The sequence below is a fragment of the Gavialis gangeticus genome, unplaced genomic scaffold (assembly GCF_001723915.1).
Source record: "Gavialis gangeticus isolate Ggan-Ray unplaced genomic scaffold, GavGan_comp1, whole genome shotgun sequence".
Classification (NCBI taxonomy): Eukaryota; Metazoa; Chordata; order Crocodylia; family Gavialidae; genus Gavialis; species Gavialis gangeticus.
Window position 1 is genome coordinate 9,562,344 of NW_017729005.1, and position 12,292 is coordinate 9,574,635.

Below are 12,292 nucleotides of genomic sequence, written 5' to 3' on the forward strand. Positions count from 1 at the left end.
AAAAGGCTCTAATTAACCCCCCCCCCCCCCAAAGTGCATGTATAGGCAGCCTGAGATCTTGTTTCTCTACTCTGTGGGTTTGTGAAAATCAGAGAATCTGTTGCAACCACCTGGATTTTGGGCCTCCCCTTTTCCTTTCTATTTGAATAAGCTACTTCTTGTCTTATTTACAGGTAGATTAGAGTATATTAATTATAGAAGTATTAATGTTAGGATTATATCCTACAGTATATTCATGTTAAAGAGAAATAACATTTATTGATGTTAGGGTTATCTTGTTTCTGTGGTGTTGATTCAGTAGAGGAACGCTTCGAGGTTCCTTCTCATTTTACTACAATGACTTAGATACTAGTAAATTGCTTTGAAATACGTATCTACCACTTTGGGACATATCCCCCTCCATCTACATAATTCCCTGTAGTTTTGTGAGGAATTATTTTACACTGTAGTACAGTGTTGTATTACAATCTTTGTATGTTGGCAGGAGTACATTATTCTAAGACAAAATATTCTGGTCAAAATAGGAGCCAAAAGTTATGGGGCATTCAACTGCAGTCATTTAAAAAAAATATTTAAACGAATGAATTAAAATTAGCCAAACTAATTCATAGATTTATATGAGGAAGATGACTTTAGTTCTAAACACTGAGTAAAATCCTGAAACTCCAGACTATGTACATATGAAAAAAATATGGTACAACAGAATGGAAAAAGTATAGACCTGGGCTAAATAACCCAATAGTTCTTATTTTTCCCAGTAGAATTAGATTACAAAAAGGGATAATATAACTTAATAGTTTAGGCATTAAGACTGGAGTATGAGCCATCTGAACTTCAAAAGCATATTTGAAAGGTGGAGTAATTGTATTTGGCTTAATCTGTCTATTAAGTTTCCAATTTTTAAATTTATTTCTTTGAATGTTTTCAGGATGGACCATTGTCAGGATGGTGCTAAATACTGCATTGGTAACTATCTGAATCCCATGTGTTGTGCAGCTGGCCAGCACACATGGTTTCATAGTTTCCAGTGCTTGGAGAGCCTGGCTCCCTGTATACAGGCACCTATCCGAACCTTGGGCACACAGGGTTTTTACTTATCCCCAGGCAAAAGGATTCTAGTATCTGGTTGCAGCAGCCTGATTCCTGGGTCTCCCTGCACCAGGACCTATAAAAACATTTGTGGTGACCAGCTGGGAGGCACACAGGATTTTGACAGGTACCAGGGGATGGGTGGCTACACCTTCAATTTAAGGCATAATGCAAATGAGCCACAAAGTTATTCTGCATTATGTATCCATAACTTACTGTATGGAGTATAACTTTGTTGATCGTTTATTCTATCATCACACTTTAAATTGACTTGCATGTGTGGCCAGGCTGGTATTTAAGGCATGATTAACCTGTTGATTGTGTCTTAAATGTAATGCATGTTAGGGGCCATGGATATTGTGAAAAACTATTTTCAGCAGCATTTGAAGTAGTGAAAGCTTTCTTCTTTCTTTCTCTCAAGTAAGCAGATATATCCCCAGAATTAGCTTTGTTGTGAAGATTTCCCAGGGAAAAAGATGACATTTATTCTGGGCATTTCTTGTCCACTTCACAGAGAAGATTTCTCTGCTACTGCCTTGATTGGCAGGGGTGTGTGAACTCACGTCAAATGGAGAAAGTAATCTCCGATTGGATTTTACCCAGACCCATTCATGGAGATATAAGGAGCTTCCCCTTGAAGTTCACAGAGAAATTTCAACTAGTGCAAAAGATAACTATGAATGCCTTAATCTGAAATCTGTGTTCAGTAAATGAGACTGATTTCTGTTTTTTTCCAGGTGCAAGTCAAATGATTGGTTTCAGTCTATAAAGTCTAAAATGATTTAGGTCTTAGTTATCTCAACACTGCCTGTGTCTCCATGCTAACTCCAAAATGAGATAAACTAGGATCTTTTCAGTAATATACAGAGACTGTTACCATATTTACTTGAATCCAAGATGAGTCTTTTTTTCCCAAAAAAAACATAGTGGAGAAAAAACCCTCATCCTGGATTTGAGTATTGGCCTGACTGGCAGGCAGTGGCTTAGCTCAGGCTTCAACCTGGGGCCCCAGGCTTATGTTGGATCTAAGCTGCTGCTTGCCCCAGGCCAAAGTGGTTAGTGCAGTAGGGAGTGTTGGGGATACAGCATGCAGTTGGAGAGGTGTGCAGGAGAGACCCACATGTGCACCTCAGATGGAGCACAAAGGAGACCATACCTTCTCCCCCACCCCCCTTTAACTTCTGCTCCAGCTCTGGTCTCTCCAGCCCCAACCTGGCCAGGCCCAGAGCTGCTGCCACTGCTTCTGCCTGGCTAGGCTGGGGCTACTGCAGAGCTGCAGCAGAAGGTACACAGTGGGTGGGGAGGCATGGAGTTTGGACAGCAGGGGACATACACAGGTATGGGGAGCAAGAAGTATAGGGGGCAGACAGGAGGGGCTAAGGAGGGAGGGCAGGCACAGGTGGACAGGCAGCAAAGAGAGAAGAGGGCCAGGGAGTAGGGGGACAGGCAGTGGGGACAAGGGGTTGGTCAGGTATGGGGGAGGATAAGGGCTGGGGGCAGAAGGGGAAGGTGTCTGGCTTCTTGTTTCTGCATTCTCTGCCACAGCAGTAGGGGGACAAATTTAAGATAACTCTCCAATAATTAGATTCTGTACATGGAAAATTATAACAGATTTATAATCTTCCATGTCTAGAATCTGCGGGGAGAGCATCTTAAATTTGGAGTGAACTTGGATTTGGGTAAATAATGGTATATCTATGCATGGGCATTTCAGGGTATAGGCTGTCAGGTCTGGCATTTTATCATCCTGCTGGTATGACCAAGCTAGAGTTTTATCGTCAAAATATTGTAAGATCTCTCTGTCTATTAAGGTTCTTGCATAAAGATGACATGGAAGGAGCTGAACTCTTGGTAGTGTTCATGGAAGGTTGTCAGTATTTTTAGGTATACTGCATCATTTTATTTTGCTGTATTTTTATATTGTGAACCTAAGTATCTCCAGGCAGTTGAAAATAAATAAATGCCCCAGCAGTGTGGAGTCAGTCCTATAGCCTTCTGAGATGCCTTGAGAACTATGTAGCTTATTCTGTTCATCTGTAAGATGAGACCTCAAAAACTGAGATTCTGACTTCTCTTTAAGAACTATAATCATGTTTCACTTTCTTTGAAGGCAAGGGTTTGCTTGCGCATCTTTTGCTAAAAAAAATTCCCTCGCACCATAGTACAAAGTTTTGTCTGTTGACAGGCTACAGCCTGGTCCCCCCACCTCACAAAAGGTAGTTGCATTCAGGGGTGTCAGATGTACCTGGCCTTACTGAGGCTGCATAGCATCTAGTTGGTGCCTAGTTCACAAGTTTAGTAAGATGACATTTTTGTTACATAAATGCAAAATGTGTGGTTGTTCATTCTTTGTTGTCAGTATTATATAACTTTACTTTTTTGCTTAAATATAGGTTTTGTCTAACTTCAGGTGAGCATGTTTGGATGCTAACTATTTACAAAAAGACAACCTCTAAAACATACCTGTTTTTTTTTATTTGTTGATTATTTTGACTTAACAATATTAATGCCTGTTTCCCTTTCCTCTAAATTTGACCCCTCTCTGTGATCACAACAGATATGAGCTAGGAAACCTAAAACCAACAATCTAACTAGAAGACCACATAAATATTCCCTGATTTGTAATTCTTTAAATATATAGCAAATATGTAAGGTGAATATAAAAACAGAAGACTTCTACTCAGAGGTGTGTGCCTCAGACTGTTTCTTGTTCGTTATGTAAATTTATTCTCATTTTATTCTTGCCTTTCAAAGAACTAAAATATTATTGTGCTCCTCTGTGCAAATATTGTGCAGGATATTCTGGAGTTTGATGTTATCAGGAGTGGTTGATCTATTGAACTGTAAGGAAGTTCAATTGAGGCTTGATTCAAAGATCACTGTAGTCAATAAAGAAACTCCTAATGCTCTTTGAATCAGAAGGGGAACAGTTGGCACTAATTTCTAACCTCAGCAAGTTCAGGGTACCAGGTCAATTTACAGTGATGTGTATGAACCAAAAGAATAGAATCATAGGACAGGAAGAGACCTGCAAGATCATCAAGTCCAGTCCCCTGCTATGGGAAGGAAGTTATTGGGCTTAGGTGAGCTCAACAAGGTGCTTATCCAGCCTCATATTGAACACTAGGGCTGTGTGAAACAGCACCATTCCATTTCGACTTTGTTTCGAGGTTTCAACAGAACAGCGTTTTGTTTCAAATATCATTTCGATTCAAAACCACTGTTCCATTTCGCTTCTTCGAAACAGTGATGCTGTTTTGACATTTCGCCCATTCCCTATAATGGTGAAGCTCGAAACAGCCTCTCTAATCTGGCAGGCAGATGGGGGCCTGCAACCCCAAGAGGGCTGTGGGGGCTGTGCCAGTCCTCCCAGAGCTGCGGGCCCCCAATCTGACTGCCAGATGAGGGAGGGAAGCCGGGTGCTGTTGCCTGGGAACAGGGAGCTGGGGAAGGGAACTGAGCCTGATCACTCAGTTCTCCTCCCCAGCACTACAACTGGTTCCCTTCCCCTGCGCTGTGATTGGTTCCCCACAGCCCGGCCACAGGAGATGGGGAGAACCAGGGCTGTGCTCCCAGCTGAGCCACATGGGGCTGCAGAGCCCCTGGGGGTGCAGCCCTGGTTCTCTCCTGATCCCACCACCTGGCTGCTGGCTGCTTTGAAACTCAAAACATTTCAACTAGCCTTGTTTTGTTTCGATGCTGTTTTGAACCCCTTCGTTTTGATTCGATTTCTCTGTTTCAAGCTCAAATGAGTTGAAACAGTTTTGAGTCATAGAAATCATAGAAATTTTGGATTGGAAGGGACCTCAGAATATCATCTAGTCTAACCCCCTGTTCAAAGCAGGACCATACCCAAATAGATCATCCCAGCCAAAGCTTTGTCTAGCCGAATTAAAAACTTCCAAGGGTGGAGATTCCACCATGGCTCCGACTAACCTGTTCCAGTATTTTACTACCCTCCTAGTGAGAAAATTTGTCCTTATATCTAACCTAAACTTCCCTTGCTCCAACTTGAGACAGTTGCTCCTTGTTCTGTCATCTGCCACCACTGTGCTACATCCTCTTTCAAACCCCCGTTCAGGTAGTTGAAGGCTGCTATTAAATCCCCTCCCAGTCTCCTCTTCTAGACTAAGTACATCCAGTTCCCTCAGTTTTTCCTCATAAGTCTAGTCCCCCAGTCATTGCATGGGATCCCAAGTGCAGGACTTCGCATTTGTCCTTGTTGAACCTCATGAGATTTATTTTGGCCTGATCCTCCAATTTGTCTAGGTATTGAAACAGCCGACAAAATTTCACACAGCCGAACTCCTCCATGGATAGTGAGTGAGTCACCTCTGCTAGGAGTATGTTTCAGATTCTGGTCACCCTTTCAGACAAAAAGTTTTTTTTTTCCTTATGTCCTGCCTGAATTTACCTTCTGTTAGCTTATGCCCATTTGTCCTCATCCTCCCCTGAGGTGCCTTCCTGAAGAGCCCAGATCCTGATGCTCATCCCTGACATACCTGTAGGCGGCTATCAAGTCACCTCTTAGCCTTCTCTTACTTAGACTGAACAGGCCCAGTTCCCAGAGTCTGTCCTCTTGGGGCCTATCCTCCAGGCCCTTGACCATAAGGGTGACCTTTCTTTGTACCTTATCCACATCCTTCTTGAAGTGCAGCTATTCTAGCTGTGGCCTCACCAACACGGAATAGAGAGGGAGAAGCACCTCCCTGCATCTATTGGCAACACATCGGCTGGTGCACACCAGACTTCTAGCAACCTCATCACACTGCTGGCTCATGTTCTTCTTCTTGTCTGTTGTGACCCCCAGGTCCCATTCAGATACTGTGCCAGCTAGTGGACCACTACCCATTGTGTAGTTATGGTGAAGGTTCTTCCTACCCAGATGAAGAACCCTGCACTTCCCCCTGTTAAACCTCATCTGATTCTGTTCAGCCCATAAATCCAGTCTGTCCAAGTCATCCTGGATTTTTACCCTATCATCTGATGTGCCCGTGTTTCCCCACAGCTTGATATGATCCATGAGCTTAATCATTGAGCTTTCCACCCCCTGTTCCAAGTCATTAATAAATATGTTAAAGAGCATGGGTCCAAGCACCAGCCCCTGCGGGACACTACTGGAGATGGCCCTCCAGGATGAGGTGATCCCATCAATTACAACTCTCTCTGGGATCAGCCTGTAAGCCAGTTGTCGGGACTGGTCCAGCTCAGTAGCCTCCAATATTTAGCTTGTATGTGTTTTCATTTGAATATATGCCACCTGTTTAAAATTTTCTCTGGAAAAAAAAGTCAAAATAGAAAAGGAAATCATTAAATCACTTTGATTTCAGTGAAAAAAATAAAATGATCCAAAAATAGATGAAAAGTTTTGAAATTTTGTGTTTCATCCTAATTCTGGATGAAACAATTTTGAAATTGGAACATGTTCTGTGAAATAGAAGTCCTGGTTCTGTAAATAATGCAATACTGAGGTGTGCATGCAGCTCTTTAAAAAAGAAAAAAAGAAGAGACAATTTGCCTGTGTTCTTTCCCTCCTCCCCTCCACCCCACAATAAGTGTGCTTGTAGAGGTCAGTATCAAAGGCTAAGACAAACAGCCATAGCTGGAGGGCAGCTGCATTCTTAGTCACATCAGAAAATGATCTCTTAATAGCACACTGTAAGTAGAAATAGTTAATGAATAGCTTTTCAAATTAAAAATTAATATTCAAACAACAAGTATTTTATCTGTATATTTCTGTAAAATGTCATTAATCAAAAAATCTTGTGTGTAAAACCTTGTAAGGAAGTGCCCCCTGCTGGCTTGATATTTGTTTCACTTGGAAACTGTAGGTAGAACGATTTTTCTTTCTTTTTTTTCGTTTAGTGCTTTTTATTGCTACACTATGTTTCTACTATCTGTTGTTAAGGTTTAAGTGAACTAGCATGCAAAGATAATCTCTTATTTGTGTAGAAGCTAAGTCTATTAACTTTATGGATTCCTTAGAAGAATAGTTATTACTCAACTCTTCTGTTCCACGCCATACCTAGTAAACATGCCACATTATTCTCATGGAGTATTAAACCTGTTTGTTTTTTTACTGTTGGTAAAGAAATTGATAGCTGAAACATGACTCTTGATTAGAGAAAGTTTCCACACAGTTGTGCTAAAATTGTAACTATGCATTAATTCAGAAATAAAGGCAATTTAAAACAAAGGCTTTAGATAAATCAAGACATTCATAAGGTGCAGCAGATTGTCAGCTCAGAGCTCCTTGTAGGATCAAGGGCTGAGCAATGAATCAATGTCAGATGGGACAAAGTTGGTGTGCAACAATGTTACTTTCCTAGGGTTTGGCTGAAAACCCTTCCAAATACTTGACTTCAGTGTACTTTGGATCCTACAGAATCCTGAGACCTTGAGGAATTTCGAAGTGGGCACCTTTTCAAAATGCAAAAGTGGGACACATGAAGCTGGCAGCCAGGTGTGGGAGTCATGTGGTGCAACCCCACTGCCTGCCCTGAGCCTGCAGGGGAGGAGTGTATTTCCCTTGCCCACCCACCCCTGGACTGTCATCACCGCCACCAGCCCTTGGGAATGGGTCTCCCACAGCCTCTATGCTATATGACCAACCACACACAGAACAACAGGGGTGGGCAGGTGGCAGCAGGAGCTTCCCCAGCACTGCAGGAGCAGGGGCAGGAGTCAGTGACAGGTTGTACCATAGCCCCCACCCCAGGCGGGATGCCCTTTGCAACCAGCCAGCCCCAGCCCTGGTTACCGCTGCCTCTGCATCCTCCTGGCTGCTGCCATAGCTGGACTCAATGCTCACTTCCTCCATCGCCATCTTCCTGCTGAACAGGGGAATCCAAGACAAATGCTGTCCCAGAGTCATTCAGCCCAGGACGGGGACTTGATGTTTCCATTTCAGGACTGTTCCACCCAATCAGGGATGGGTGGTCACTCTAGGGGGAAAAGGGAGGCTTAAAGTCTCCCATGAACATTAAATTCTTCAGCTTGGTATCTACAGGCAAAAAAGGGTTTTAGAAACCAAATAGCAGATGACAAATAAGTTTTATTGGAAAAAATGGAGTAAATTATTCTTTATCTCTCCTAACACAGTTTACTGTAGTTCAACTATGTTTTATCATTCCAAATTATCATGGTTACCAGAATAATGAAAACATAACTGTTTTTTCCATTTTTACCTCCTGTTGTTTTTTCTTAAGAGTATTTATTGTGAATTCTGGTCCTCTTGTTTAAGTTATCTTTCTAAAATCTGCAAAGTTTGGACAATTGGGCATGAAATCTGAATTGGATATAACACTCTTTATTAATAATTCAGAAATTCACAGGCCTGAACTCTATTTGCATGTTGTTGATTTAAATTTGTGCGTTAATTTTATTTTTTTTCAAAATTCAGGTGGAGAACAGACCAAAATACTATGGACGAGAGTATGTATTATACCATTTTATTTTAATTACCTGATATGTAATCATTTGCTATATCACATAGTACATTTCTATTAGTGCAGAAATAGTAGACAATATAATAGTTTTATTCCACTTCCCACAAGCCAAGGATTTAAATACATTTACATATTTCAGTTCCAACAACCTTAGGACCAGTTATTTCTATCCAACAGTGCATAGATTGTGCCTCCACTCAAGTCTGCATATAAGCTAGAAATGAACAAGGACATGGGTGTGCTTGGTGGTCTTTGGATGATTTTGGGGAGAATGATTCTGATTTTCTGATCTGTTATGGTTATGATGTTAATCCCTTTAATTACTGGAGGAGGTTCACCCTCAGTTTTAGTGTTCTCCTCCACTCTGATCACAGAGAATTAGGGCTGGAAAGGACCTCGCATCTAGTCGAGCCCACTACTCAAGGCAGGTTCATCCCTGACTAAACCATTCTGTGTTTCCTGTATTTTTCTCCCCATAATAACCAGTTTGACAGTCATTTAGAATATAAAACTACTGAGGTACAAATATTGCTCCCCTCAGTAGGGATACAAGGCTTGAAATGTAGTAGAGCTGGTACATTCCCAGTGCTTGTTGGGGAGAATGGCAGGCTAGTCAGAGACCTCATAAGGATAAATTAATTTTCCCTGTGTCCAACATGAGAGCGATACCTATAGGGGACTTGTATTCCCATTGACCAAAATCCTTGTGTAGTGAACAAGGGCTATAGCTGTAACTGTAGCTCATGCCAGATCCTTTACTTGAGATAGAATCATGGAAAATTAGGGTTGGAAGGGACCTCAGGACACTTAGTCCAACCTTCTGCTCTCAGTAGGACCATCCCCAACTAGATCATCCCAGCCAAGGCTTTGTTTAGTCAGGTCTTAAAAACCTCCAAGGGTGTAGATTCCACAACCTGTCTGGGTAACCTGTTCCAGTGTTTTACTACCTTCCTAGTGAGAGCATTCTTCCTAGTATTTAACCTAACCTTCCCTTGCTGCAACTTGAAACTGTTACTCCTTGTTCTGTCATTTGCCACCACTGAGAACAGTCTAGCTCCATCCTCTTTTCAGCCCCCCTTCATGTAGTTGAAGGCTGCTATTAAATTCCCTCTCAGTCTACTCTTCTCTAGACTAAATAAGCCCAGTTCCCTCAGCTTCTTGTCATATGTCATGTGCTCTAGCCACTGAACCATTTTTGTTGGACCTCCGCTGGACTCTCCAATTTGTCCACATCCTTTCTGTAGTGGGGAGACCAAAACTGAACACCATACTCTAGGTGTGGCTTCACCAGTGCTAAATAGAGGGGAATAATCACTTCCCTTGACCTGATGGCAACATGCCTACCAATGCAGCCCAGTATACCGTTAGTCTTCTTTGCAACAAGGGCACATTGTTGTCTCATATTCAGCTTATTGTCTACCTCCAAATCCTTTTCTGCAGAGCCGCCGCCCAGCCAATCAGCCCGCAGCCTGTACTGGCACATGAGCTTGTTCTACCCTATGAGCAGGACTTTGCATTTGTCCTTGTTGAACCTCATGAGATTTCTGTTGGTCCAATCCTCTAATTTGTCTAGGTCACTCTGAATCCTAGCCCTATTCTCCAGTATCTCTACTACTCCCCGCAGCTTGGTGTCATTTGCAAACTTGCTGAGGGTGCACTCTACACAATCTTCTAGGTCATTAATGAAGACATTGAACAAAACCGGTGCCAGGACTCACCCCTGGGGCACTCAAGCCATTGATTACTACCCTCTAAGCCTAATGCTCCAGCCAGTTTTCTGTCCACCTTATGGTCCATTCATCCAGCCCGTACTTCCTTAGCTTGCCTGTGAGAATGTTGTGGAAGACCATATCAAAAGCCTTGCTAAAAATCAAGGTATACCACATCCACTGGTTTCCCCCAGAGCCAGTCACCTCATCATAGACATCAATCAGGCTGGTCAGGCATGATTTTCCCTTCATGAATCTATGATGACTCTTCCTAATCACCTTCTTCCCCTCGAAGTGCTTAGAAATGTATTCCTTGAAGATCTTCTTCATGATTTTTCCAGGGATTGAGGTGAAGCTGACTGGTCTGTAGTCCCCTGGATCCTCCTTTTTCTCTTTCTTAAATATGGGCACTATGTTTGCCCTTTTCTAATGATCTGGGACCTCTCCTGATCACCATGAGTTTTCTAAGATGATGGCCAGTGGCTCTTCAATCTCATTAGCCAACTGCTTCAACACCCTCGGGTGTTGCGTGGTGCAGTAGTCTGGGAGCTGACCTTGCCTGTGAAGACTGGGCAAGGGGTGCAGGTTGTAGCCATGTTGGTCTAAGGACCTAGGCAGATGAGGTTCTTCGGGTGAATCTGATATCTTTTTATTAGACCACACCATATCTAATAATTAGATATATAATACCATCTAATAGTAGAGGTATGATAATATCTAATATTAGATCACACCAGGATGACATCTAAGCCTGCCTTACATATCTACAGGAGCAAGATTACAATTCGGAGTACAGACCCAAAGATATTGCTGACCTTATACACTTCATCCTTACACACAATAATTTCACTTTTAATAACCAACACTTCCTCCAGACCATGGGAACAGCTATGGGCACCAAAATGGCCCCACAGTATGCCAACCTTTTTATGAGCCACCTGGAAGAAAACTTCCTCAAGGACTGCACCATCAAACCCTTGCTATACTTAAGATATATCGATGGCATCTTCATCATTTGGACTGAAAACCTGCAATCTCTGATTGAGTTCCATCAGAAATTCAACAATCGCTATCCCTCCATCTGACTATCTCTTGAATACTCCACCACCAACATCACCTTTTTAGATACTATGATCAGTATCCAAAATGATAAAATACAGACCACATTATACAAGAAACCCACAGGCCAACATACATATCTGCACAGAACCAGCAGTCACCCTAAACGCACCAAAAAAGCTGTGATATACAGCCAAGCCCTCAGATACCACCGGATTTGCATTGAGGAGAACACCTGTGATTGCCACATGACCAATCTTAAAAAGGTTTTCACCCAACAGAGACATTCCTCCAGAAAGAGCGATCGCACATTTGAAAGAGCCCCCGGATACCACGTGAGCTGCAGTACAAAAGAAACCCCCCCACGAATCGCACACCACTGGTTATGACATATCACCCCTCCCTCAAACCCATACTGAAAATCCTCAAACAATTGCAACCCATACTAGAAAGAGACCCTATTCTTTAAGAGATCTTCCCAGAGCCACCCATCCTAGCCTTCAAGCAAGCACTTAACCTCATTAACCTCATCACCAGAAGCAAACTTCCTCAGGCCCAGAACACACCAAATGGATCCAGACCACACCATGACAAGACATTCAAAACCTGCCAACACCTCTCCACCACCCCCACAATTACTGCACCCCACAACAGAGCCATCAGCATTCCCAGAGCTTACAGCTGCACCTCCAGAAATGTAATATATCTCATCCAATGCACTAAATGCCCTGATGGAAAATATGTAGGAAAGACAAAACAGTTGTGTACCAGAATGAATGCATACCAAAATCTATCAAATGCAAGAATACCTAATTACCGGTGGGGGCACATTCTCACAAGAAAATCTCTGTCTCTCCCCTAATCCTCAAAGGAAACTTACAAAATGCTTCTTGGGGACAAGCCTATGAACTCCACTTCATCAGCCTCCTGGATACTAAAAATCATGGACTAAATATAGACATTGGATTTATGACACATTATAACCTG

The 12,292-nt window shown here is 42.5% G+C and overlaps 1 protein-coding gene across 1 annotated transcript in view; it reads left to right on the forward strand.

The window, feature by feature from the left end:
- CHN2 (chimerin 2) overlaps nt 1-12,292 on the forward strand; it is a 292,674-nt gene that overhangs the window by 154,874 nt on the left and 125,508 nt on the right. Inside the window, exon 4 of the mRNA XM_019508643.1 lies at nt 8,492-8,523. Within this exon, the coding sequence (XP_019364188.1) occupies nt 8,492-8,523 (32 nt within the window). The remainder of the gene's footprint in view (nt 1-8,491; nt 8,524-12,292) is intronic.